The sequence below is a fragment of the Ascaphus truei genome, chromosome 1, assembly GCF_040206685.1.
Source record: "Ascaphus truei isolate aAscTru1 chromosome 1, aAscTru1.hap1, whole genome shotgun sequence".
Classification (NCBI taxonomy): domain Eukaryota; kingdom Metazoa; phylum Chordata; class Amphibia; order Anura; family Ascaphidae; genus Ascaphus; species Ascaphus truei.
The window spans coordinates 165,552,802-165,580,466 of NC_134483.1; the positions used below are offsets into that span (position 1 = coordinate 165,552,802).

The 27,665-nt window shown below is 42.0% G+C and overlaps 1 protein-coding gene across 6 annotated transcripts in view; it reads left to right on the forward strand.

Annotated features, from left to right (window-relative positions):
* PIP5K1B (phosphatidylinositol-4-phosphate 5-kinase type 1 beta) overlaps positions 1-27,665 on the forward strand; it is a 159,128-nt gene that overhangs the window by 85,875 nt on the left and 45,588 nt on the right. For 5 of the 6 annotated variants that reach the window (XM_075597570.1, XM_075597561.1, XM_075597578.1 and 2 more), the window contains 2 exons: positions 9,545-9,697; positions 12,979-13,278. In XM_075597570.1, the coding sequence (XP_075453685.1) occupies positions 9,545-9,697; positions 12,979-13,278 (453 nt within the window). The remainder of the gene's footprint in view (positions 1-9,544; positions 9,698-12,978; positions 13,279-27,665) is intronic. The other variant, XM_075597595.1, reaches the window with a different exon arrangement.

A 27,665-nucleotide genomic window follows, 5' to 3' on the forward strand; every position in this document is an offset into this window, starting at 1 on the left:
GCTTATAACACGATGCAAGCGTGGCTCCCAATTTTCATATTTATGAATACTTTACAACACGATTATTGGTATCTTAAATACTTTATTGTACAATGCATATGTAACGGGTTTCCCCCCCCCCCCCCCCCCCAATCGCAGATTATACTGTGGGTGCGGAGGAACATACGGTGTTACCATAGGTGTGGTGCATTACCTGTTGGCTCGCAGGAGGGCTGAGCTTCCGCCACGGGGAACCTGGGGCAATTACACTAGGGGTACTCACTTACAACGATGCAGCGCCTCCACCTGCGATGGCTCCCACCAGAGGGGGAGTGGTTCCTCGCAGGACAATCACAATAATCAATACTCACACACAGATATATAATAACTAATACTATTTACTTAAGAACATGAGATAACACATATCATGACAATACCAACATAACCGGTGTCCGTCTCTAGAGGAGACACTTACCACTGCGTCGCGCAGGACGCTCTCCCAACACCAGGTGATCCCACCCAGTGTCCATAGAACCCCACCCAATGTCCCGCACTCTTGCAGAGAGAGTCAATGGGTGACTGCGCAGTCACAATTACACTAAGGGCCCGTTGGTGACTGTATGATACCTGCCGAGCACTCCGGTGCTCGGGTCAGCAACACTTCACAAAGGGTCAGTCGTAGGATGACGTCATCTGATCCCCAACCGGACTCCTTGCACGTGGACCGCCAGGGGCGATCCCAACCTGGAAACAGTCTCTGAGGACCCCAACTTGGATCCGAACCTCTCAGCAGGAACCGCAGCGTCCGCTGAGTCCCTATCTAACACTACAACAACGTGGCACACACTATACTATAGGCCGTCCCTATAGCACAGCAACCTTAGGTGGCTTAAGGAAAACTCCTAGGGCCTGCGGGGTGCCTATCCTATGCAGGTAGGTCCCTGCACCCACCCTACTCGTAACACGGGCCCTGGGCTATGGCTCCCCGGATTGGTTACCGCTATGAACCCCCCCAGTTGCCTCACACTACGCGCAACGCGGACCTGGGCTATGGCTCCCCGGATTGGGTACCGCTATGAACCCCCCAGTTGTCCCACGTCGCTTAACTCACCTAATTCCTGCAGCAACGCTCTGCAGGCTAACACTCAACCCACTTGTCCCTTACTATTCCCCAGCTCTAACTACAGCAAGTGACAGGGGTCCCTAACCTGAGACTGTCCCTGGCAACACTCACTAACCTGGTGGGGAATAAGGGCTAACTTGGACCTTAGGGCCGCTGGCCTAGTGCAGGGAGTCCCTGACTCCTGCACCCTACCTCTTTCCTTGGGCTCCTGACTCTGACTAGCGTGCTCCAAGCCCGCGAAATGTATCTCTTTCTGGCCCAGTTTAATCCTGCAGCCCTATTGGCTCCTATGAGGCACCTGGTGCCTGTCTCACTATGCTCCATGGGAATTGTAGTCCCATAGAGCCTATCTGGGCATTGGGGCCGCGTGCGCACTTGCCCTGCGCATGCGCGAGTATATAGGGGCCGCCTCAACCTTTCCCTACTCTGCTCTGGCACTCGCGCGACTCTCCCTGACTCTGGGGCTCCTCCCGCGCATGCGCGAGCTGCTCGGGGGCCTCTTGCACTAGCTGTCCCCTGCGCATGCGCAACGCGCAGAGCAATGGCGGCGCCAGGATTACCGAGCCGCCGGGACCTTAGCGACGCGACCGCGGCCATAGCAACGGCCCGATCGCGTCCCCGGCAACCTGCAGGGGAAGACGTGCTGCTCCCTCCTCGGCCCCCACCCTCCGGGATGGCCGTCGGGTCTGCCGCTGGCCTCCGGCAGTACCCGCCATCGCTCGTGGCCACGGAGGCTCCAAGGGAGGTCGAAGGGGGCAAAGGGTGACCTGGCTACAATAGTACATTATTTCTAAAACGATCCGCTTATAACGCGATGTGATTCTTTGGACCCCAAGCACAGCGTTATAAGGGGGTTGAGCTGTAGTATGTGAGTAATACATTTATTTTGTTATATTACTATATCGTGCTGCGGCTTTTCTTACCTTTATCAGCTCATTTAGGGATCGGGACAGTCCCGTAGCATCACTGGCACCCAATGACAAACTGCACTTTTTGCTTCAAGATTTCTTTCTTGGACCCAGCATTTTTTAACCCTTTGAGCATATGTACATTCAGTAGTATTAATCACAGAACTAGATATAAGTATAATGGTTCTCCAAATTATTATTAACATTGTTTTGGTCCACAATAAGACATTGTTTGAGATCACCGGATCTATACTGTAATACATCTGTTACCGGTTATAAGAATATTCTGTTAAAGACCACTCTAACAACAAACAAATCACTGTAAGTAATATAACAAACAAATATAATGAAATTGCTGCCTTAAAGTGTTAATGAGTAACGCTGTGCAATACTGTACCAGTCCATTTTTCGAATGTTCATGCCATGGTATTAGCAAATTTACTGGGCCGTGAAAAGATTCTGCAGATTGTATTTGGAAATTTGCATAATTGCAAACAGCTACATTTTCATTTTGCTTTTGCAACATAAACGTGCATTGGCGGCAATAATGAATAATGAATTTCAGCAAGAATAGTGAAATTCCTGGTGAAATCCTCCAAAAAATGCATAAAAAGTCATCAAAATATTCGAAAACGAAGTGGTGAAATTATATCCCTTATGTAAGTCATTAAAAGAAACTACCACTTAGAAAAAATGGTACAAGCTGAGTAACAACCTAGTTTTAAAGCTGCAGACCAAGCAATATCCTACCTGTTTTGTTTTTTTTTAAATACATCAGTTCTGTACTATGAGAAAATACTTGTAGTATTTACACAAAAAAAACTCTGAATGAAATTTTAAATGTATTATAATGAAATAAGCATTTTTTTTGTTTTTATAGCAACCATTTACCATTTACAGAGTCAGATCCCCTTCCTCTTCTGAGACAGGCTCTGGCACACCCCTTTTTGAGTCCTGCCCTCTCTCTAGCAGTGCACCAATTGTATCTAGTGACTGCCTGCTTGGACTGCGTGTGTCAGCTAATAATACACGGTGTGGGTATAACCATACACACCACTGTGCTGGCTTGACCTGTTTATGAGATATGAAACCAGGGGTCAATCAGAACATGGGTATCAAAATAGATGTATTTTCTGATTCCATCCCATCACTCTACAGCTCCCTACAAAAACTTCAAGGGAGAGCTCCATGTATGTATGTATATCTTTATTTATATAGCGCCCACAATGTGTTCAGCGCTTTACAAGGGAGACATTACACTACAGGGAATTAATAAATCAATAAGTGCAACAAACAAAATCAGATAATAGGAAAGGAAATCCCTGCCCCGAAGAGCTTACAATCTATCAGTCACAGAGAGTCTTTTGGCTGTGAAGTCCTGTGCAATCTATCAGTCTTCAAGCTGCAAAAATAGTATGAAAGGCCGCACTGGATTTATAGGGGAGCACAATCTTAATTTAGGATTAAAATGTTTAAAATGAAAATATTTCCAATGTGGGGATGCTGGTGCGGGGCAAGTTTGGGTGTCTATGAGAAAATAATGAATAATGGTAGTAGGAGAAGGGACAGAGAAAGCATTACTGGTTTGGGCAGGTTTTTCCGACATGCTTTCTCCCTTCCCCCGCCTCCCCCCCCCCCCCCCCATGTCAGTGACTGAATATGAGGGAACTTGTGTCAAGCTTCAAATGCAAAATGTCATATTTGGTTGGGTGGCAGGAGCACCGTTTAACATTGGTATGGGAGCAGTCTTGTTTAGCACGTTCAAAGGGGATGGGAAATGACATATCTGATGATACTGCTGGTGGCCAGACCCCCCAAAAGCCCACTGCTGAGAATCCTGTGCCACGCCAGCCCTATAATATGAATTGGTGCGAGTGTGGCCCAGCTGTGCAGAGAGCAAACATTCGCATATTCCAGTGCATACAATTGGGTGTCACAGCAACAAGAAGCAGAACACAAAAATAGAAGAGCGATCTTTTCCATTTTCCTGCAAAAAATGAGGGGTTTGTCTGAGGACCCCTTCCAAATAGATATTTATTTTCCTGTTTTCATTTATAGCTTTCGCCTGCAGCTAGTGTTAAAGAGGCAGGCCCACTTAACGCAGCAACCGTCCCCCAGTATCCTGCGCCAGGAGCATGTTTTATTATTATTTAATGTTTTTGTAGCGTTAAAATAAAAATCTCTAGCTTCTGAGGTTACCAGGGTAACCTGTAGACTCCACCGGGCTCAGAGGAGAGCTCCATTTTAACCGGCACTTCATATTTCGAATGCTTATATCTCATGCATGATGCATCAGATTTAAAAAGGATTTTTTTTTTTTTAAATCCTTGGAAAGGGCAAGGAGACCTTTATTAAAGTAAAATAATGGTAACTCACAAAACAAAAGTTTTTTTTTCAACGCCTATCAAAAACACACTTGACTTCAATGTGTGTTATTATCCTTACAGTGAAAATGTGGGGTCAATGTATTAAGTATCACTAATGGTGTTTTGTGGTGCAAAATTGACACATGTCAAACTCAATTTCCGTTGCGCTTCTTTGCGCCTCTGTACTAACTTTAAAGTTCTCCATCTGCGCAACGTGCATCAAAAATGATTTTTTTTTCCCCATTCGTTTTGGCGCACAGAAATATACTGCGCTTGGCTATTGATGTAAATGGTATGTACTAAAAAGGTATATTTTTTGTCAGACACAAAACCAATAAAAAATGCGTCCAAATCGTCTGCCAAGTTCAGCTTGGCGTAAACCCTAAAATGCCTGTTAATAGTGTTAGCGCAGAATTAAGTTGGTATGTATCAACCCCAAAAATGGGTTTAATTACTGTATATAGGTTAACAAAATAGTACGGCTATTAGGCCTCGTTCAGGGTGCTGGCTTCGGAGGGAGGGCGTGCTGCTGTGCGTGCTGCCGTGAGAAACAAAGTATTCAAATTGAATACTGGTTGACAGGGTAGCAGCTGCCCTGTCTCCGAAGCCCGGAGTTGAAGCTGGCTACAGTTTCAATAAACGGAAATTTCGTTTTTTAGAGCTGCAGCAGCGTCACAGGGACCTAGGCAGCCAATGAAATCATTCTTGAGAATTATTTCATGACTTCAGCCTCGATACTTAACCTGCCATGTGTAACCCCGCCCCCTCCTCAACGCTGAAAAGTCTGCTGGGGGATAAACACAGATCGCCCAGCAAACTGCCGCACTGCCGCCCTCCCTCCAACTCCTGCAGCTGGCACCCTGAACGAGGCCTTAGAAATAATATTACACTAATAATTGACATTTACTAACACTAGTTCTAAGTAAAAAAAAAAAAATACACGTCTTATTTCAATTGTATCAATCAGGAATTCACACGAGGTGATGCTCCCAGAAGAATTTCAAACAATATATGTATGACATCTTCTTAGGCCAATTTAAATGAAATCTTACTACATAGGCCTCCGTATGTTTATATTCTTTAGTTTTTTCTTTAATACAATGCTCTTCCTTGGCAGAGACACTCCCATCGTGACTGATTGTGAACCCCCTGTTTCCTATACGTCTGGCTCACTTAGACCCAGACCCACTAAAGGGGGGCCAAGCGTTAGCACGCCTCATTCATAGGAATGGGAGTAGTTACATAGTAGATGAGGTTGAAAAAAGACTTCCATCCATCAAGTTCAACCTATGCTAAATTTAGACAACAGATACTTTATTCTATATCTATACTTACTTATTGATCCAGAGGAAGGCAAACAAAAAACCCCATTAAGGGGAAAAATTAATTCCTTCCTGACTCCAAGAATTGGCAATCTGATTAATCCCTGGATCAACATCCTTCCCATGTATTCTTATTTGGTATATTCCTGTATACATTTCCCATCTAAAAAGATGTCCGACCTTTTTTTGAACAAATCTATTGTATCTGCCATCACAGTCTCCATGGGTAATGAATTCCACAATTGAACTGCCCTTACTGTAAAGAACCCTTTCCTTTGTTGCTGGTGAAATTTCCTTTCCTCCAACCTTAAGGGATGGCCCCGGGTCCTTTGTACTGCCCGTGGGATGAATAGTTCTTTTGAAAGCTCCTTGTATTGTCCCTGAATATATTTGTATATAGTTATCATATCCCCTCTTAGACGCCTCTTTTCTAATGTAAATAAATCTAATTTAGCTAGCCTCTCCTCATAAGTTAGAATGTCCATCCCCTTTATTAATTTGGTGGCTCTTCTCTGCATAGTTCCATAATGTCTCTAGTTCCATAATGTCTTTTCTTAGGATTGGTGCCCAAAATTGTACTCCATATTCAAGGTGTGGTCTTACTAATGCTTTGTAAAGGGGCATAATTATGTTTACTTCCCTTCCATCCATTGCCCGTTTGATGCAAGATAAGATCTTGTTTGCCTTTGCAGCTACTGCATGACATTGGGCACTATTGCTAAGTCTGCAGTCTACAAGCACTCCTAAATCGTTCTCCATCAAGGATTCCCCCAATATATCTCCATTTAATTTGTAAGTCGCCTTTTTATTCTTGTATCCCAAATGCATAACCTTACATTTATTTGTATTAAACCTCATCTGCCATTTGCCTGCCCACGTTTCCAGTCTCTCCAAGTCCTTCTGAAGAGAAATTACATCCTGCTCTGATTCTATTACCTTACACAATTTAGTATCATCAGCAAAGATGGAGACATTGCTCTCGATCCCAAGTTCAAGGTCATTAATAAACAAGTTAAAAAGCAGGGGTCCCAGTACCGATCCCTGAGGTACTCCACTCACGACTTTAGCCCAACCTGAAAAAGTTCCATTTATGACAACCCTCTGTTGTCTTTCCTTTAACCAGTTTTCAATCCAGGTGCATATATTATTACTGAGTCCAACTTTCTTTATTTTGTACACCAACCTCTTGTGTGAAACCGTATCAAAAGCCTTTGCAAAATCTAAGTAGACCACATCAACAGCATTACCCTGGTCTAGATTCCTAATTACCTCCTCAAAGAAACAAATAAGGTTAGTTTGGCAAGATCTATCCTTCATAAATCCATGCTGACTATTACTAATAATTTTATTTTCCATTCGATATTCCTGAATATTATCCCGTATTAAACCTTCAAGTAGTTTCCCTACTATTGAAGTCAGGCTTACAGGTCTGTAATTTCCCGGTTGTGATCTAGCTCCCTTTTTAAATATAGGCACCACATCTACTTTACGCCAATCTTGTGGCTCTGAGCCTGTGGAAATGGAGTCCTTGAATATTAAATATAATGGTTTTGCTATTACTAAGCTTAACTCCTTGAGAACTCTTGGATGTATGCCATCGGGGCCAGGTGCCTTATTAACTTTAATTTTTTCAAGTCGCTTATGAACTTCTTCCTCAGTTAACCAATTGTTCATTAATATGGAGGTTGTGGCTTTCTCCTGCGGCACTACTATTGAACTTGATTCTTCCCTGGTAAACACAGAGGCAAAGAATTTGTTTAATACCTCAGCTTTTTCCTTATCTCCTACCCATCTCACACTGAAAGGGTCCTATATTTTCTTTTCTGATTTTTTTATTATTAAGGTACTTAAAGACGTGCTAAAGCTTAGCCCCCCTCCTTTTGTTGATCAGGGCCTTAGTCCTGCCCCCACAATGACATGATAATCGTGGTCTAAGGCAGATGTGTGCAAACTGGGGGTCGCGCCCCCTAGGGGACCTGTGAGAATTTTTTTAGGGGGACGCAGCGGTTACAGAATTCCTACACTCTTCCCCAAAGCATTTAAATGAAATGTACGCGAGACCTTCCCTCTGCCGGCTTCGGGCGATGCGTTGCCATGGCGACATGACGTCAAATGATGCCGCAGCGTCATCATTTGACGCTGAATACCAGGTAGGGGAGACGCGAGCACTGGGGCTGAGCAGGCAGGTGGCCTATAGTTTGCACACCCCTGGTCTAAGTTGTTCACAACAACGCTGTAAATGTGCTACAAAGTTGAGTATAGTTTTATATGTCCGGGAGGTGAACGAGTCATATAACATTGTTACCTGACTGAATTCTACTGTACATAAGACGTTTACAGTGCTAACATTGCCCATAGAAGTGTGAACAGATCTCACACCTTTAACTGAAAACATTTATATGTATTCCTTCTTTAAAAATAAATAAAGTATTCTTTAATAAAAAAAATATGCCATTACCTGGTTATGTGTTGACAGCTACAGAATAAATTGTGTATATTGGAATCGGTAAATAAATGGATGCAATATTCTAACAGTTTTCATTTTCTGTTAAAGCAGCGAAACATGTAGCACTGCGCGATCTTTGTATTTTTAATTTTATTACAGGATTGATGCAGGGGGTCTCCGGAGCTGAACTGTGTTGATTTCAGCTCCGTGGACCTCCTGTTCCCAGAGATATTTACCTCCACAGGGGGTGCTGGTATCTCTGCAGCCAGTGAACCTGTGTGCCTAACGAAATGTCGTCTTAAATGTCCCACGTCGCGCGGGCAAATAGGAAGCCGTGATATTCTGGATCCAGGGTCATGTCTGGGTTATGAATGAACCCAGCTAGCTTCAACTCGGCCCTCTTTCCAAAGCACAAGTCCTGTATATTTTCTTCACTTTATTTAGGAAAGCAGCAATAAAAACAGGCACTTGTGGATAAGATGTTTGTGTCGGAAAGGTGTATCTCTGTGGGTGGTGCTTTGTAGTAAGGGCAGGTGAAAAGAATTGGCGTTGCCATAAGGGTGTAACATGAATGTACTCACTCTGCCAATGTCAGGAAGTAAAAGACAGTGGGTACTGCTTGTGACACAGGGATAGTGGTCAGGCCATACTAACTGTCAGCAGGGACAGGGGGGAATGGGAAAGCCCATTAACTTGGGGGACTGGAGATGTTGCCAGGGCAACCAGGGGTGTGACAGACTGGAAGGAAAAAAGGCAACATAATGTATCCATTCCATCTGCACTGGGAGTGAAACTGCAAGGAAAGTAACATCCAAATACAGCTAGCAGCAGAACTGCCATGGAAAGGGGGAGGGGGGGTGAAACAGAGAAGGCAGAAATGGGTATTTCTGTTCCATGACACGTGACATCATCTCTTGCGTGAACTGGACATTCAAACATGAAGGAGATACCGGCACCCTCTACGGAGGTAAGTATCTGTGGAAGCAGGGGGTCCACGGAGCTGAAATGAACACCGATCAGCTTCGGAGACCCCCTGTTTCAACCCTATAATAAAATTAAAATGTTCAGTCGCGTAGTGCTACATGTTTTGCTGCTTTGACATTAAAACCCATTTATTGCAGGAGCAGTCTGGAAAGCACTGGACTAAATTCCTTCTCCCCACCCAAGCCCTGGGTTATTTAAGGGTAGCGTTATTTTTATATAAAAAATAATAATGTCCGTTTTACGTGTAACTTCAAATATGAGGTTTTTACAGATTGGCAGACAGAAAAGAAAAATGTCTATCTTCACTAACCTATTACTGTACTATCTGTGTCATTATTGTGAGTATCCCTGTCCTATTCTTTGGCACCAGTCTTTTGTTTAGCAAACAATTAAAGAGCTTTTCTCCATTGTTCTAGTACTCGCTGTGCGGTGAACCCTTGATAGAACTGTCCAATCCTGGTGCCAGTGGCTCCATATTCTTCGTGACAAGCGATGATGAGTTTATCATCAAAACGGTTCAGCACAAAGAGGCTGAGTTTCTTCAGAAGCTCCTACCAGGCTACTACATGGTGAGTCAAGTATTCTGGAGCCTATGATATCTATGAAAAACAACAAACAGTGCCAGATGTTTAGTAAGAGGTGCTAGTCCACAAGCCGCCTATTCGGAGCTGGAAGACACTACCTTATACCTGTTTACTTAAATGGGCTGAAAGATGCCCTCCACTGTCATATGGAATAGCATTGCTTTGTAAATATGGGCCAATATCCATATAAAGTTTTACAAAAATAGGGAAAAACGAAGAAGCTTATTAGCATACAATATAAAGCAGCAAAACACTGTGCACTGCATCTTTGTTTTGTTGTTGTTTGTTCTAGGACTGAAGCAGGTGGTCTCCGGAACGGTGTCAATTTCAGCTCCGAGAACCCCCTGCTTCAGTCCTAGAATGAAAAAAAAGATGCAGTGCCAGGTGTTTTGCGGCTTTAAAAGCTGTTGATATAGAAAAGCATCCGATTCACCATTTGAACTGAAAAATATTGGAAATACTACTATTAAAAATAGACCAGCACAATGAGTAAAATGTGCATGTTTTTGGTATTTGCAGCAGGTTTTATTGACCCTATCTGCGTCTTTGTTTTCTGATTGGTGTAGAAAGTGCTATATTGCGCATTTGTGTAGCATCCTTATCCTTTTAGAGCCCTAACCAGATTATTTTGTATTACCCTCACTCCTATTTAATAACCTGAGCTATCTGCGACCACAAAACCAACTCCGGTCATTAGGGACCAGGCATTTTATGGAACACCATTGAGCAAAGGAAGATGAGTAGGCCCTAAAAAGCTGTAATCAATCATGACTTAATGGAAATAACAAGATGAGAGGATCAATAAAGACTTAATACAATGAATCAGGGTATGTGGTAGTGCAGGTATGGCTGAACTCCAGTTCTCAAGACCTCCCAACAGGTCAGGTTTTCAGGATATCCCAGCTTCAGCACGGGCGGCTCAATCAGCTGAGCCTCTGATTGAGCCACCTGTGCTGAAGCTGGGATATCCTGAAAACCTGACCTGTTTGGGGGGCTTGAGGACTGGAGTTGAGCACCCCTTGGTTAGATGAATTATCCTTCATTCCTGTGTAGTCACATGGATAAATATGGATTCTTATTTCCTGACCAACTTGCTGTACAAGTCCAGAAACCTCAGAGATTACATTCAAAAGTGGGTGTCTGACTAAGCAGAGATTGTGGATTTTCTGGTTGTGTTAGTTAGCTGTCACGCAGGCATAATAAAAACCTAAACAGACCCGTGATGTGGTCAACAGACAGTTACCAATAACTTATGAAAATGTGTCACGTCATTTTTGAATCCAAGAACTTAAAAGACCACCATTTATTATTTCAATATAATCATTTCCTCTCCTCCCCCCTTACTAGTTTTTGTTTTTTTTACCATTTTTTTACAAATATAGTATTGGAACCAGGGGGTCCCCTGAGGTTAAACCATGCTATTTTCAGCTCCGGGGATCCCCCGGTTGCCCTAGATTTTCACCGGTGAAGTTACCAAGTTTCAATCTACCTCCATGGGGAAACAAAATGGCCACCAAACCTCGGGCCAATATTAAGGCACAACATAATTGGTTGCGGCTTCTATTGGACAGCCACTAAAATCAACTCGAAAAACTAGGAAGTAGAACCCTCCGGACCCCATCGTGTAAAGAAGCGGGGGAGGGGGGTTAGATAGGGAGGCTGCTGTTTTACTGCCAGCACAGTTGAAAACATTGTGGATTATTTGGGGATTTGCTCCATTGTTATTTGCTGCAGTGCAACTGCACACAGTCACAACTCTCATATTGCGACCGCTGTGTCTTTGAGAACAGAAAGTCCACGGCTGAGAGATTTCCTCCTAGAGGTTTCACAGCTGCGGCTCTTGTGATGTTATAGCACTGCTCCGGGAAGGCCCAAGCCCACTACATCTGTACATTACTCTGTCCAAGTTTCTAATTGGGGTGGAGGACGCTGCAGCTTTTGTCTTTGTGCCTTTTTTCCTTTCTGCTATTTAGCATGCTCACCGCAGGTAGTCTTCAGTCATTTTCCTATTACTCCCACTCAAAAACCTAAACTATATGTAGCCATAGAATATATTAGGATTGTTAACCCTTTTGCTGCTAGGCCTGCATTTAAAGGGGCAATCCCTCCTAGGACCACAGTGAACTGATACCAGTGACATGTTTTAGGCGTCTTAGCTGGGTAATTGATACTTTTTTTTTTAACCTAATCTGACACCTAGATTTATTTTTCATTTACTTTTTTTAAACAAGGTATTGAGCTCCCATGGCTGCTCCCCTGTGTGTGATGTCACGGGGAGATCAGCAGGTGCATGTCTAGCCAGAGTCTCCTTACACCCCCTCCCCTTATCTTTATTGGCTCTCTGATAAGGACAGGCTGGGATAAGGATAAAGAAAACAATTGATTGACAAACACTTCCTCATTCAGAGGCCCCTATCAAATTAATCTGGCCTAATGTTAAATTTCACCTCTAAGGACATCAGACAATTTGAATTCAGAATGGTGATCAGTGCCACTGTGGAGCACATTCATCTCTGTTTGGAGGGACCTAACACGTGTAGGTCTTTATCTTCAATTGCTTGTAAGTACCACGGGACACATTGCTATAGTTAAGTTCTGTACCTTGTGTTGTGTCCCTTCTACCATGATTTGGCAGCACCTGCACTATAAAACATACAGTATCCCTGGTCCCGCCCCCCCATTTGTGTGCACTTTTGTTTTTATGTGTGAACTTCATCTGTCTAACAGAACTCTATGCAAGCACGGTGCATTTGGTGTGAGTAATTAACCTCTTCACTGCAACACATTCTGGTAGTGAAGAGATTAATGCTGATTGCTGAAAGTCCTTCTTGTGTTCTATACCAGGGGTGCGCAGACTTCCGGCGCTGCGGCCACTGCCTGCTCACCCCCTGTGTGGCACCCTCAAACCACTAATGCGGCGTCAAATGACGACGCGGGGTCATCTGACGTCACGCCACATGACCCCCCGGCGTCATTTGACGCCGCGGCTCCATACGGAAGCGGGGACTGAAGCCAGGTAAGTGAGCTACGCCCCCCCCCCAAAAAAAGTCTCCCCTGTTTGCGCTCCCCTGTTCTATACAGTGACCATGTATTTTATAGGCTTCAGGAGTGTAGAAATGTTTTGCTTTCTTGTGTTTTTCTCCATTTTGCTTTCAGAGTTGCACCTTAATAATAATTTTGTGTTTTGAAGCCAAATGCAGCTTCATTTAACTTCACGTTGGTAATGTACTAAAATATATATTTTTTTTTTTTCTTTGTACTTTTAGAATTTAAATCAGAACCCCAGGACACTTTTACCCAAATTTTATGGACTTTACTGTCTTCAGTCAGGGGGAATAAACATCAGACTGGTTGTAATGAACAATGTTTTGCCACGCTCACTACGGATGCATTACACGTATGACCTGAAAGGTTCAACATACAAGCGCAGGGCGTCAAGAAAAGAACGGGAGAAATCTTTCCCCACTTACAAGGACCTGGATTTTCTGCAAGATATGCATGAAGGATTATACTTCGATCCAGAAACGTACAGCGCCTTGATGAAAACACTACAGCGGGATTGCCGAGTAAGTAACATGCTAACATCTTTAGCTGGTTTCTTCATGAATGGCCTTCACATGCCGACGCTGTGCTTTAACTGTGCTATCCTCCAGACATTTCTCTTTTGGAGGAATAATGTAAGATAGCGTTCTGCTCCCAATCATTCCAACTTCTAAATCCCTGGAGAGTTCGTTCCTGAGTTAGGTATAGTTTGTGATTTCTGTTGTAGCGCTACTGGAATTAAGTTTTTTTTTTTTTTTTTTTTACCAGCCTAAACAGGGAAAGGCTATTCGACAACCCATATTCTGCATCATAAGATCAGTGTTAGAATATATTAGAAAAGGTTTTCAATGGCAATACGATTAGACCTCATTGCAATTCTGCGTAACTGTATTCCACACTTAATGAAGCATTTCCACTTGGATCTAATATATATACAGCTCAACCCCGTTATAACGCAATCCGCTACAACGCGAATCCGCTTATAACGCGATGCAAGCGTGGCTCCCAATTTTTGTATTTATGAATACTTTAAACACGATTATTGGTATCTTAAATACTTTATTGTACAATGCATACAATTGTATATTATTTCTAACGTGATCCGCTTATATCGCGATGTGATTCTTTGAACCCCAAGCACAGTTTATAAGGGGGTTGAGCTGTATATAGACAGATGTCAGTGGGTCTTGTATGTCTGTATGTATCCGGCCTGAGCTCATTGGTGATATCATAATGCACATAGCCTGGTGGCAGATAAGGAGAGCTTGTCCAGGGTGGGAAGGGAGCGAAGATAGCAGGGATACACCATAAAAAATAAAAAACATATAATAGTGCAGCAAATCAAAACAATCTGGATAGAACAAACAAATCTTGGCTCTGTAGCAGTGCCTACTTACAGCAGGTCAGATAATAAACCGCATTGATCTACACAACTGGTAGAAAGGGGTCAGGATCTTCTATAGCAGTAGTGGTTTACAGCATGGGATACAGGCAGATCAGCTCAACCGTCAGGAGATGTAGTAGGATCAATATCATGCAAAACAAGGGCAGACCATGGTGCAGATCGCAAATAAAATTTTATATTAAAAACAGCAATATAACTTTAAGAATCGTACTCACAATAAGTACATATTCTGTGTTCACGTAAGGTTTTACTTGAGGCAAAAGGAGTGCCGGCCCAGTGTGGAACAGCTAGCAGCTGATCTTCTCCTTGACTCGCATCAGACCGGATGGAAGATGGCGTCTGACGTCACGTCCGCTGTGTGAGTGACGGCGTCCGGTCTTGGAGCTTTGGAGAAGAGCAGTGAGGGAACTCGGCAGCTCAGGAGCCTTCAGTTGAAAGGGCAGCTGCAGCAACTGTGAATGGCTCTACGCGTTTCGTTGTGAATGACAACTTCCTCAGGAGCACGAATGGTTGTCATTCACAACGAAACGCGTAGAGCCATTCACAGCCATTCACAGTTGCTGCAGCTGCCCTTTCAACTGAAGGCTCCTGAGCTGCCGAGTTCCCTCACTGCTCCTCTCCAAAGCTCCAAGACCGGACGCCATCACTCACACAGCGGACGTGACGTCAGACGCCATCTTCCATCCGGTCTGATGCGAGTCAAGGAGAAGATCAGCTGCTAGCTGTTCCACACTGGGCCGGCACTCCTTTTGCCTCAAGTAAAACCTTACGTGAACACAGAATATGTACTTATTGTGAGTACGATTCTTAAAGTTATATTGCTGTTTTTAATATAAAATTTTATTTGCGATCTGCCCCATGGTCTGCCCTTGTTTTGCATGATATTGATCCTACTACATCTCCTGACGGTTGAGCTGATCTGCCTGTATCCCATGCTGTAAACCACTGCTGCTATAGAAGATCCTGACCCCTTTCTACCAGTTGTGTAGATCAATGCGTTTTATTATCTGACCTGCTGTAAGTAGGCACTGCTACAGAGCCAAGATTTGTTTGTTCTATCCAGATTGTTTTGATTTGCTGCACTATTATATGTTTTTTATTTTTTATGGTGTATCCCTGCTATCTTCGCTCCCTTCCCACCCTGGACAAGCTATCATTGAAAGGAATCTGTACACATTCCTGGAAGGTTGAGAAATTTATTAGAGATCACCTTTACACATAATTATTATTTTTGTGCACTATTTATCACTGATTGGGTGTGGTTAGCGCCGGTTACAAATCACGTTAAGTTAACTGGCAGATAAGGAGAGTCAGATAGCTATAAAGTTTAGACAGAAAGCAGACAAGAAAGGAAGTGAGGAGAAAGCAAGAATGCTGGAGCCGAGAGAGGCGGAAAGAATTGGGGACATCATAAGGTATTAAATAAAATGCGGTGGAGAGAGAGAAGAGGTGGAGTAAGATAAGGAGAAGGGGGGGAGAGAGAAGCAGGGGGGAGTGGAGAAGGGGGAGAGAGAATGTAACTTTTGTTTACAACATCTCCATGCTAATTTTTTTCCCCAGCCTCTTGTTTTTTTTCTCAAACAGTACACAGCAACTTCCTATTCCATGAACTTCCATGGTGTTTTTGGTTTTGTTTGTGTGAGAGATCACACTCGTTTGCTTTAAGTAAGGGGTATAGAAAATGACAGAAGGAATCTGTTGCTCTTCTTTGTTGTATGCGTGTTACCACTTTTACCCACCTTTTTTGCCCCTAAATGTTTGCAAAGGAATCATTTTTAAGACCACTGTTATGTACAGAGCTGATTCAAAGAAAATGAGTATTTGTTAGAAGTGCATTTTAAAAATGTGTGGAAAACGACTCTGTTGCAGGATTGAAAGTGGGATATCTGTCTTTAAAATGAACAGTTATTGCATTGAAAAGTAGAACTTATATAAACCTATGAAAACATTACAAGCGCCTGCATTGTCTGTGAGTAAATCAACAATACATAAATTGGTAAACAACAAAAGAATGGGTCATTGAGCCACATATCATATATGCCAAGTGTTATTGTTGTAAATAAAAAAAAAAAATGCTTCTCATTGTTTTCAAAAGTGCAGTTGGAAAGAGGAGAGAAATCGGTCTCGTGTGAAAACGTCACTGGTGATCTCATGGCCAGCTGCATGCACTGTGAGGACAGCATTCTACTTCACATTGTTGTTCCTTCATTGCTATGACACTCCGATACAGCTGTTTTTCCACCACTCCACATGTGGGTTTTTTTTTTTTTTTCCACCCCAGAAAATGAAAACAAAGAGCAGAATGTAGAACATCTAATTAGAATATGCGCGTCATTGTTACTCCTCGTGAAAACCATCTCCCCTAATCGCAAGTTGACAGATGGTGCAGAAGGGGAGAAAAAAAACGACTTTAATTAATTGAGGCTGAGGGGAGCATTGTCGCAATGTATCGCTAGGCTGCGCAAAAGAAAGGCACATTGCGTTCTTTAATACGTACTCCACTCACAAACTTCTTAGGCCGAGCTCATATATTCCGCTTGCTTGCGAGAGTGCGAGCTCTTGCTGCTGTAGCACAAGCGATCTGTGCTCAGAGTGTTGGGGGCGTGGCTATTACGTCACAGAGCCGGTTCGCTGTGATTGGCTGAACTGGTCACGTGACGCGACCGCCGCTTGAAAAGACACATTTTATGTATTTTCAAAAAGCGGTTGCTCCGTTGTGTGCGCGCCATCGTCTTAGACATTTTTTACATTTGATTCTCTTTTGCCATGCACTTAGAAATAGCCATTTTGCTGTTGTGAAATTGGCGTTACACACCACTGTATTACCTTTTTTAGGACATTTTTGTAAGGCATTTCAATCCAATTGGTGCCCTGTAGGGAAATTCACTTCTATGAATATCGTGTCAAAGATTGTTGCCTTACCAGTTCACGTGTCAATAAATAATTTGTCAGTCTTTATTATCATTTACTAGCAGTAGATAAGTGAGGCATTTAAAGGGCTTATATTACAATGCACTGTGTTATTAAAGAAAACTAGCATGTGCAAGGTATATATAATCTCATATAAAGTTTGTTCTCAGAGTGACTTGTATTGAATTTCAAAGCAGTGCGTTGCTGGCCCTCACGTGATATATGTTTGAGAGCAGGTAATAAGATTGACCTTATGGCACCTTATAGCCAAATTAGGCGAATGGCCTATAGAGTTACTTCCTGCGCCAGGAGGTGTTTTACGGGGTAGCACAATGACATATGGGCACAAGTATGTTTACACAGAAGGCAGAGTACCGGTACATCCAAGTTTAAACTGTCAGCCACAACTTACTATAAAGTCGTCAAAAATACTGTTAGATGAATGTAACTCATGATAAGATTACAAAAGAGCCCAGGTGCATACAATGCATGTGTGTCAAGTTTGTGTATTCATTCAACAATGGAATTCCTAATCTCACCAGCAAAGAATGGTGGGGAACGGTTAATATCTTGTGACATTAATCAGGAGACGTTAACCATCCCCTTGAGGTTTGACCCACGTGGCCATATTGGAGCTAATAAAAGGTGAAAATAAAGAGGGTTTCAGTTTTGAAACAATTTGTGCTATGGGGTTTAACATATCATCACCTACTGTAAATCATAGTGCAAAGTGCATCGCTGCAATATATCTGTGACCGGCAGCAACGTATTAATATTCTTTGTGCCATATGCTTGTATGTCTACGTTGGATTTATGGAGCTAGTGGGAAGAGCTGAAGTTGGAGTTACATTTGCATGTTGGCGAAGGTATAGCCTATGTATGCAGAAGTATTGTTTCCTGTTTTCTGCTTTGGTTTCCTTCCATCACCCCAAAGGTGGCATAGGAAGTGTTTTAGTGCACAGTTACAGAGCAAAAATACGCCAAATTATCCAACTGTATAAATACTCTTACTACATATGGTATGAAGTGCACAAAGAAAATGCTAAAAAAATGATGCAAATGTAGACCCACTTCTTCATACATAGACCCCCAAGAGTTCAACATTGAGTTAATTCAACTGAATGCAGAATAGCAGCCAGATCTTGTAACAGGAAAGCACATGCACAGTCATCTCTGGGAAATGATAGTATGTAGGGGCAGAGAAATGTGTAAACAGAACATGCTCCATAAAAAGAGCAAGTGCTCCGTGACATTTTCAGTATTTCTGTGTGAGAACGATTTAAGCCGCATCTAGGTTTTAATACTGGTAATGAGTAACATTGATTAGTATCATAAATTAGCAATATTTCACACTCCCGCTGTAAAATAAAGAGCTGGATAATGTATTCGCAGCAGCTTGAAGTCCTGCTAAGCCATGGAAAACAGCTCTTTTGTAAACAAATAATAACATAACAGAGCAAATAACAGAAAAGTGCACAACCGGCAGAGCGGAGCCTTTTTTTTAATGTATACAGTATATCTGATTAATAGATCGTAATAATGAGCTGTAAATTCACTTCAAGGCACAAGCAGATGAAACCGAGCATGTGACAGATGCAATAACATTGGTCATAAGCCACCTGTCATTAGAACCGCTCTATCTTTTTAATGGATCAATAAAAATAAGCACACAGATGGGTCGGCAGTACCTGAAAGGATCTGAGAGATAATGTGGGAGCATTTGGTAACAAAATGATAAAGGGAGGTTTAATGAGCGCTCAGGGGCACACTTACTAAGTGGTGCTCTGCCAGACACCTTCTGGCGTCGGAAGACCCCCTACAACCCTCTAACTTGAATGGGCTATGAGGTGTCTTACATTGCAGGAAGAAGTCTTATGGAATAACACCCCTTAGTAAATATGGGTCGCAGTGCTTTTATATGGACCATAATTACTAAGCCGTGCTATTCTTTAAGTTTTGGAAGACATGTTATGGCCCATTCAAGAGTATGGGCAATAAGGTGTGATTTGCTTAGTAAATATGTGCTAATCTGTTTTGCCACGTGTGGCACAGCGCCATGTTATGTACTGTATTGTGCCAAACTGTAACATGACAACTGTTTTGTTTCATCAATTTTTTGTTCTGCTTTTTTTTCACAAATGCAAAATGTCACAAGAGCATCCTAGATTCACTGGAGGAAATGTAGCAAATGGCACCGAAGACTTGTGGTCCTATTGTGTTCAAATGAATGTAGTTATCACTTTTTTTTTGTTGTTGCTGAAAAACACAGTTAGGGGTTAACATTTATTTCTTGTGCTTAATTTATGTAGCCATACACAGTTTTTTTTGGTTTGTTTTTTTTACCACATAAAGCATTTAATACAAATTGCTTAATTACATGCTTAATTATATACAGTATGCGAGCTTCCTCATGAATTCATGCCTAGTTCAGTCACTTAGGATTGCAGTTAAAATTCTAAATATCATTACAATGTTTTTCATTATTATTACTATTTTTAGAGTTTCTGCAGCAATGTCAAATAATATATTAGCATATTTAACACGCACTTAAGTACACTATTCAACATGCACATACATCTTTATGACGGACCACACACACCATTTTTTCTATTATACCTATAGTCATTACAAAACTACCACAGTTCTGCAAGGTTCAACTAGTGCAAATGTACGTGGGTCAGTAGTACATATATATTGAGTCCTATGCTATCTCTATGTCGCCCCCCTCTGGGGACTGCTAAGTAATGTAAGGGGTTAACAGCATTCAATGGGTTAACCGGGTGGGGTCACCCTGGTATTGCCCCTCCCCATCATGTGATGTAGAATGACTGTGCAAGGGATTCCACAGAAGTTCTCAGAGTAGTAGTTCCAGAAACATAATCGGATCGGCCCCACCAGAAGGTCTTTAGTAAACTCCTGATCCAATATGCATGGGCATGGTATGCAGTACACAGTAATTGGATGCTGATCCCAGAAAGCAGAGTGTATTCCCAACAGGGGCCCACATTATTGAAGCGATGCAGGAGATTGCAGATCTAACCACTACTAAGGAAAACAAGCCGAAGTACTGTGACGGTGAAGGGGTAACCAGGCCATCAATAAAGGTATTATGCCCGGCTGGTTACCTTTGAGCCCTGTTTTAGAGTGTCAGCTCTTCAACCTGTGTATTGTACCTGCAATGAATGTAATTGTATAACAATAAAGATTGTATGTGTGTTTTACCTTTCCAGGAGTGCTAACCAGTGGAGATTCTCAGGCTATGAGTTTCAGGGGGGACTTTGCGGTAAAAGTGTTGTCAGAATGTGTCTATGTAGCTGGGTCCAGAGTTGCTAGTACCCCAAAATTGTATCCGGGAATCAGGTTAGATTCCTGGGTACATATAGACACATCGCTCTGGTCAAAATCCTCCCTTGAAAACAGTTACGCGACTGACCGCCAGGTCTCCCTGCTTCAGCACAGACCAGAAAGGTAAATGAGGGCATAGGGATTTGTATATCCCGGGTACAGTCAAGGTTCCCTAAGTTAGTGAGGGTCCCCCAGTATGTGCCCAGATACCCAGAATCAGTATAGCGGTTCTGAGGGTTTTCTTCAACTGTATATTAAGTTGAGAAAGGTTTTATGAAACCTAAGTCCTAGTTTCAGTAAAGGAAAGAGATACAGCCCTGGGAATGTGCCTAAGCGTTTTTTGGTTCTAAAGAAAATTAGGTTTTCTTAAGGGAAGGAGCTACAGCTCTGGGCTTGCAGCTAAGCATCTTTTCATTTCACTTCAGGACTTAGAAGAAAAATGGGAAATATTTTTTGTTTTATAAAAGGTTTAATAGCCAATATGGCTATAAGGTTTTTACAGTCTAAGTCAGGTTTACAGTGTGTGGGGGATATGGCTGGTGGGAATAAAAGTATATAGTCCCATTCTACCCCTCATAGCCCAAAAGACGTAGACAAAGTAAAAAGTGTAAAATTATATTTTTTATTAAACTGAGATGTTTGTAAATGTATTAAATTTATAATCTGGGACTTTCAAATATGGTACTCTGAGGGGCGCTAGTGGGCTACCAAGATGTGGTGCCACTGAGTCGGCCCTAGGTTCGTACTTGAAAGCCACAGATGCTGCCAGAGGTGTTAAAGCCATTTGGGCAGGATGATTAAGTGGAGTACCCACGTCCGGGAAACAATGCAAGCCATCGCGGCCAGCATTTGCCTTCCCAGACTTGGAGGCACCTAACCCAGCGGGTGGCATCTGAATAACAAGTGGCTAAGGTGGCAAACTCGCGCATGCCCTCATGGCATTCTGAAGAACCGCTTGCCCGGCTTTGGAAGATTGGCAGCCCTATGATTGGCTGGTGGTAAAGATCCCAGCCTCGGATTGTTGTAGTATTTCATGAATGAATCTGAAATACTATAAGAAACCCAGCAGCCAATCCGGACCTCAGATTCAGCCAAGATTCTAAGCGCCAAGACAGCAGTGACAAATTTGAACTCGCCAAAAGATGCTCTTGGAGAAATAGACGCGAGCCGGCTTCAGAAATTTCAAGGCAACAAATTTTCGAAGTCCCACTTTTCGGGGCCAAGTTCTGAAAAGAGAACGTAGCGGTCGCGCTGGAGCTTAACGCTGAAAAGAGTACCAGGACGTTTGGTACTATCTCCCAGTCAGGGGATCTCCAGAATCTCCGGAAGAGATACAGCGGTGGCGTCAGGAACTTCATGCCGATTTGAGTTCCAGGACTTTTCGAGCTAAGTCCCGGTCAACCTAAAGACTTTGTTTTATGGACTATTTCAACTAGGAAACTTTAGTTTGGTAGCCCAGACCCCCAGTAACTGTGTTTTCTCCTGTATATTGTAACCCATTGTGTGTATGTCTGTTTCTAAGGAATACATCGCAATTTGTTTTACTTCTTGGTTTTGCTCAGTGATATGATCCCGGTTTAAAGGTGTAAATCCCTTGTCTCCCGTGACAATTACGTCCCCAGCATGGGAGTGAGAGCTACCAGGGGGAAAAGCACAGAATAAAATTATACAGCTGAGCCCGGTTATAACGCGGTGCTCGGGGTCCACAGAATGACACCACGTTATAACCGGGATCGCGATTTTGTCTTTTAAAAATGGCCGCCGCGGTCAGGACTTACCTGGCATCTGCAGCTCTCTCCTCTCCCTGCTTGTCAGCTTCCAGAGAGGGAAGGGAGAGGGAGGAGCCAACACCAGCAGCACAATCCCAGAATCAACAAGAGAGGTAGGAGATCTTTGTGTGTCTGTGTGTGTGAGGGAGGCGCCGGCAGCAGCATCAACTTGAAATTGCAGAACAATAATATTTTATTCTAATTATTTGAATGCAGAACACTTTCCAGGGCTTGTATGTTATTGTATATGTCAGACATAAGATAGGCGGCTCCATTTATATTTGCGTTATGTTCAGTTCAGTTTTTGCATTATTTGTGCGTGCCTGGTTATGTGTGAGCTGGGTTATATATTATTTATGAGCTGGGTATATGTTTGTGATCTGGGGTATATATTTGTGAGCTGGGGTATATATTTGAGCTGGGGTATATATTATTTATGAGCTGGGGTATATATTTTTAGATTTATAGATTGGTAGAGAAAATGAGAATGCAGATGTAAAGAGCTGGGAAAACTGTGCTGCCTTCCATATTTTGGTTGCAAATGAACCCTTTCAGCACTGGAGGGATTTAAATACACAAATCACTCTTTTGCTTTTGCTGAATCTAGCAACGCATTGTATTTCCTTGTAGCTGTCCTCGGCAATGAAATGGTAAAAGGATGTATTTTAGTGTGTGTCCGTGTGTCCGTGTTTATGTCCGTTTCCATGTGTGTTAGCAATAAAGCTTTGGGGGGGCGAAAAAAACCAAAAACTTGGAGATGTTTTAAATCGGGAACCAAGCTCAGCCCGCGTTATATGTGGATCCGCGTTGTAGCGGATCGCGCTATAACGGGGTTGAGCTGTAATTTGCCACACGTTAATATGTTTAACGGGAAGTATGTTCTTGTATAGCGAGCCTGTAAAAGTTTCTGCTGCCCATCCTTATTCTATCTGCATAACCACACCCAGCCTGCACCATCTATTTAAAAGACAACATAACGAGGCCCTAAGCTTCAACAATTATTCTGGTTTGAGATTTTGTACATACCTGTGAAAACTGCTACAGTCTCGGGTAAATCAGGATATGTTTCATATCTTTGGCCTAATAATGAACTGGTTAATAGAACACGACTTATTATTTTCTTTGAAAGAATGAGTTAGAAAAGATCAGCTCAATTAAAATGAATGTGACTAAAATCTCCAGCATGACAGAGACGGGGTCATAGCATGTAGAATAGGGAACTTTGGCCCATATCCACAATAAAAGTGTGAAAGCTTTAGCGCAATACTTTTGTGGATCTGGGCCTTTTGTGTTAAACGTCCATCTTGGTTTAAACTCTAGAGTCTATGAACTAAGCGTTGCACACGGCTTTTTGGAGCAATCTGAAATTTCCCATTCTGCACCATCAGCATCAAAAATGACTGCACTAATCGTACAGAAGTTAATGGGATATACTAAAAAAGGATGTTTCTGTGCGCCCAACCCTAAAAAGTCTATTTATATTGTTAACGCGGTAGTAAATTGCTATGTATAAACCAAAAATGTATTAATCCAACACAGATTTTTTTTTTATTATCTTGGTTAACAAAATATTTTCACAGTACGGATATTATAAATAATATCCCACTAATCATTGATATTTACTAACAATTAGTTATTCATTTAAAAAAAAAATACACATCATTGAGTTTTCATTTAAAGGGCATCAGTGGGTATTCCACATGACACAACATGTCAATCAATTTCAAACAACAAACAATGTGTCATATGTCAGATAAATCACATAACGACCTTCAAAAACACCACGCACATTTTATGAAGGATTGTACGGCTTTTTAGCACAAAAACAATGACGCACAATACAAATGCAAATATGTTCTTAGTACACAGGCCCCTTTATGTTTTATTGAAAATAATTCAAATAAGTAAGATACTGGATTCCCTGTATTATGAGCTGCTAGTTGGCTCTACTTCACTCAGACAGATCTATCGAGTTTTAACCCGTAGTTCCCTTGTACCTAAGCAGTGTAGGTTGGAAAGTAGAAGTGATTAGAGTAATTAGCGTGATGTGCAGACAGTGCAGTAAGCTATTTAAGTGACACAGGGGCCCAAAAGATGTCTGAATTCTGTCAAAACAAAATCCAGGATGGAGATTATGTGAAAGGGGTATGCTTCATGGTACAGATTAAAGAGCAGCCGCAATTTCATTATTTTATTATTACCAAACTGTTAAAAGGTCAGTAATGTACTGATGAGAAAATGATTAACCAAATGAAATGTGGGCTGCTGCATGATATGTCATTTGACTAAGTTAATATATTTCCTATTAAACCTTAAAAGTAGCAGCATTCCATTTCTAAAATGAAATAAAACCTATTAAGGGCGGAATGAATGAGATGTTGCTTGTTTGTAAAACAAGTCACTCAGATCTTCATTTGTTAGCTGCAAAGTGGTTTGTCTGGTTTAATCCTAATTATTCTGCCAAAATGAGATTCCCACGTGATGGGAATTTCTTGGGGCATTAACTAATTTTTATGCAATGATTGATCTTGCAGTTATGCAGTGATTTTGTTTTGAAAAGAAAGTGCACCTTATTCAGGGCACAGGGTCATTTGGATATCATTTACTGCCCATGTGTAACTTTTAACGAGACACAATTTGCCCATATTTAGGGGTCACTGATCCATAATCGGGCATTTCCGGTGACGGCATCATCATCGCTTTATTCAAGCGCATGTGATTGGTAATGAATGTACTTATTTTTTTTCTCGCATTGAAGACTGTTAGATAAAGGAGTCTCATGGCCTTGCAAAACTGTGAAGTTTATGTGCTGACAGCTAAGAGTTAAATCATTGGGTAGCGCAAGCGCAAATAGGTGTCAACATCAAGGCAATTATTGAGCAAAGCTGTCACTAGAAGGGCACTGTCATTTCTCCCAATACATCGAGGTTATGTGTCCCAGGGTTTCCCCTGTGTACGTCAGCTTGCTCTTTGGGGATTTGCAAAGTCATTTCATGACACACATTAAAGCAGCAATTCCAGCGCCTCGCTTTTTTTACCATTGATTTTTTTTTAACAGCATTCGAACTGGTGATCTCCTGAGCTATACTACTTTATTGTCAGCCTCGGCAGCCGCCCCTCGGCTCCCGAGATACATACTGGTGAAATTACCAGTGCTGGCGCCCCCTCCGAGAGAAACAATAGCAGTTCCGAATCGTGCGGGTGCAGCGTGCCCATAGGAAGCCACAATATCATTGTTTGCGGTTTCCTATTGGTCAGCCATGGAAATCATCTGCTTCTACACCGGTAGCTTCACTGTTATAGATCTGTGGAACTTGGGGGTTCCCAGAGCTGAAAATAACCGTTTACTCCAGGGGACGCTTCGGTTCAAATCATGGTTAAAAAAAAAAATGGATGTGGAAAAAAGGCAGGATTGTTGCTGTAAGACGGGATGTATAACATTCTGTCCTTGCACACCATGTTTTCGCCATTAAAAAAGGGTAAGCTAGTTGTCCGTTAGTGGAATTCCAGTAATACTCTCCTCTCATCTTCCATCTAAACCTCAGTTTGTTGTGAGGTTGTGCATAGTTGGTAACATTTTCTCCCTTGTATGAAAATAAGATGGAAATACATCCCTAATCCTCATATTTGAATACTGCTTTGCTACTTTGAATAGGAAATGGATGTTGAAGGGGTGTATGCAGGTGCAATGCGTATTTTCTCTATTTTCTTTTGCTAAGCACATTTGCCTATTTGGGTGAACCCAATAGTCCTATTCTACAGTGTATTTTCCTAGTAGCATTCACTCTTCATAACACACTTTACACAAGCCTACAGACACATTATCATAAAATGTGATTACTTCGGGAAGAAAAAAATCCTTTATTTACTTCGCTATGCTATTTTGCGATGACCCAATGAAAAACTTAAAGGTGTCATTAGATCGCTTTAGAACAACACAACATATAAGTCTCCTGGCTGCAAATCTGGGTTAAAAACACTGCATTAGATGGCTACCCTGGATAATGTTCACAGGCAGCCAAAATGTAGCCTTAAGCTCCCTCAGCTGGTAATACCCCAAAACCATCCCTACACCACGGCTAGAGGACAAATCTGGTCGCCTCCCCCGGCCCATTTCTATATATTATGTTACGGAATTATATATGTTTCTTTACACCACCCTGGTTCCCCCAGAGACTGACCCCATAAAAGGCAAAGAACCCCCCTGCAAAAGCGAATTTTGATATGTTTATATAGAGTATTACGTTTTTGAAGCCACACCAAAATGCTGTTCCCCCTCCACCCCCTCCCCCCTTCCTTTTCTTTTATTTACCCCCCACCCCCAGATAACCTACTGTCCTACTCAATTATGCTATATTTCTGTATATCTCTGTTTTGATAACCAATAAAAAATACTGCATCAGATTTATCAAAGAGAAAAATTCCAGTGATTTAAATAGGAAAAAATGTCTTGCTAAATTTGGTGGTTTTTTTTTTTTGCCCCCGTTTTGCAGCAGTGACACATTGATAAATAACCCCCATAATGCTTTATATTTTAGCTTTCTACTAAGATATCAAGCCTCTTTTGGCAGTGAACGTTTTAACATATTTACTCTTGTGTGCTGGAGACGAGTCGCGGTCTGTGCATCATAATACAGTGTGTTCTCTGCCGGCATTGAAATGCATTGTGGTGAATCTGGAAGACAGCATTACATTCCGACACTTCTCAACATGACTGAATGAAACTTTTTTTATCTACTAGTTTGTCACACAAAGGACGCTTTTGGTGTAAAGCTTCATTTGCCATCAAAGTAAATACCTGCATTGCTGTGGTTATACTGAACTATAGACTCCTATTCAGTATGGTACCCATTAAGTTACTGGTAGTTAACAATGCATTCATATTCAGTTGAATGGAAGTTGGTGTATTGTTTACCTATTCATTACCTTGTGTATCACTTTTATTGAATAGGGTGCATACAACCCTAAACAGAAATTCAAGCACTATGCACACAAACATTCACCAAGATCTAGCTTTTTCCTCCGTTCCCTCCAGACTCCAATTAAAGAAAATTAAAAAATAATTAGGACAGTGTTCTCTATCTGCCAGGTGGGATTTGCCATGTATAAATGATGAACATGGAGTGCTGCAACTTGTACATTGCTAACTCATTCAAAAATCAACACATTGCTTCCATTTTGGAGATTGGGATGCAAATATATTTACCATAGGCAGACGTTCATAACCTTTCCCAGTCATCAGTAGTGTTTAAAATCTTAGAAGTATTTATAAGAAAGTGGAGGCGGAGGGAAAGTGTATTATTCTGTTTTTGAGTATGGCAGACAGAAATCAAGAGGTGCTTGAGCTTATATCACAAGGGGGTGCGCAATACTGTATGGATGTCTTAACAAAGTCGTTACACATACTGTACAGTGCATGGAGGTTGAAAAATCTCTACATTCACAGTGGTTCACACCTATGTGGTTAAAATGTGTAAAGGAT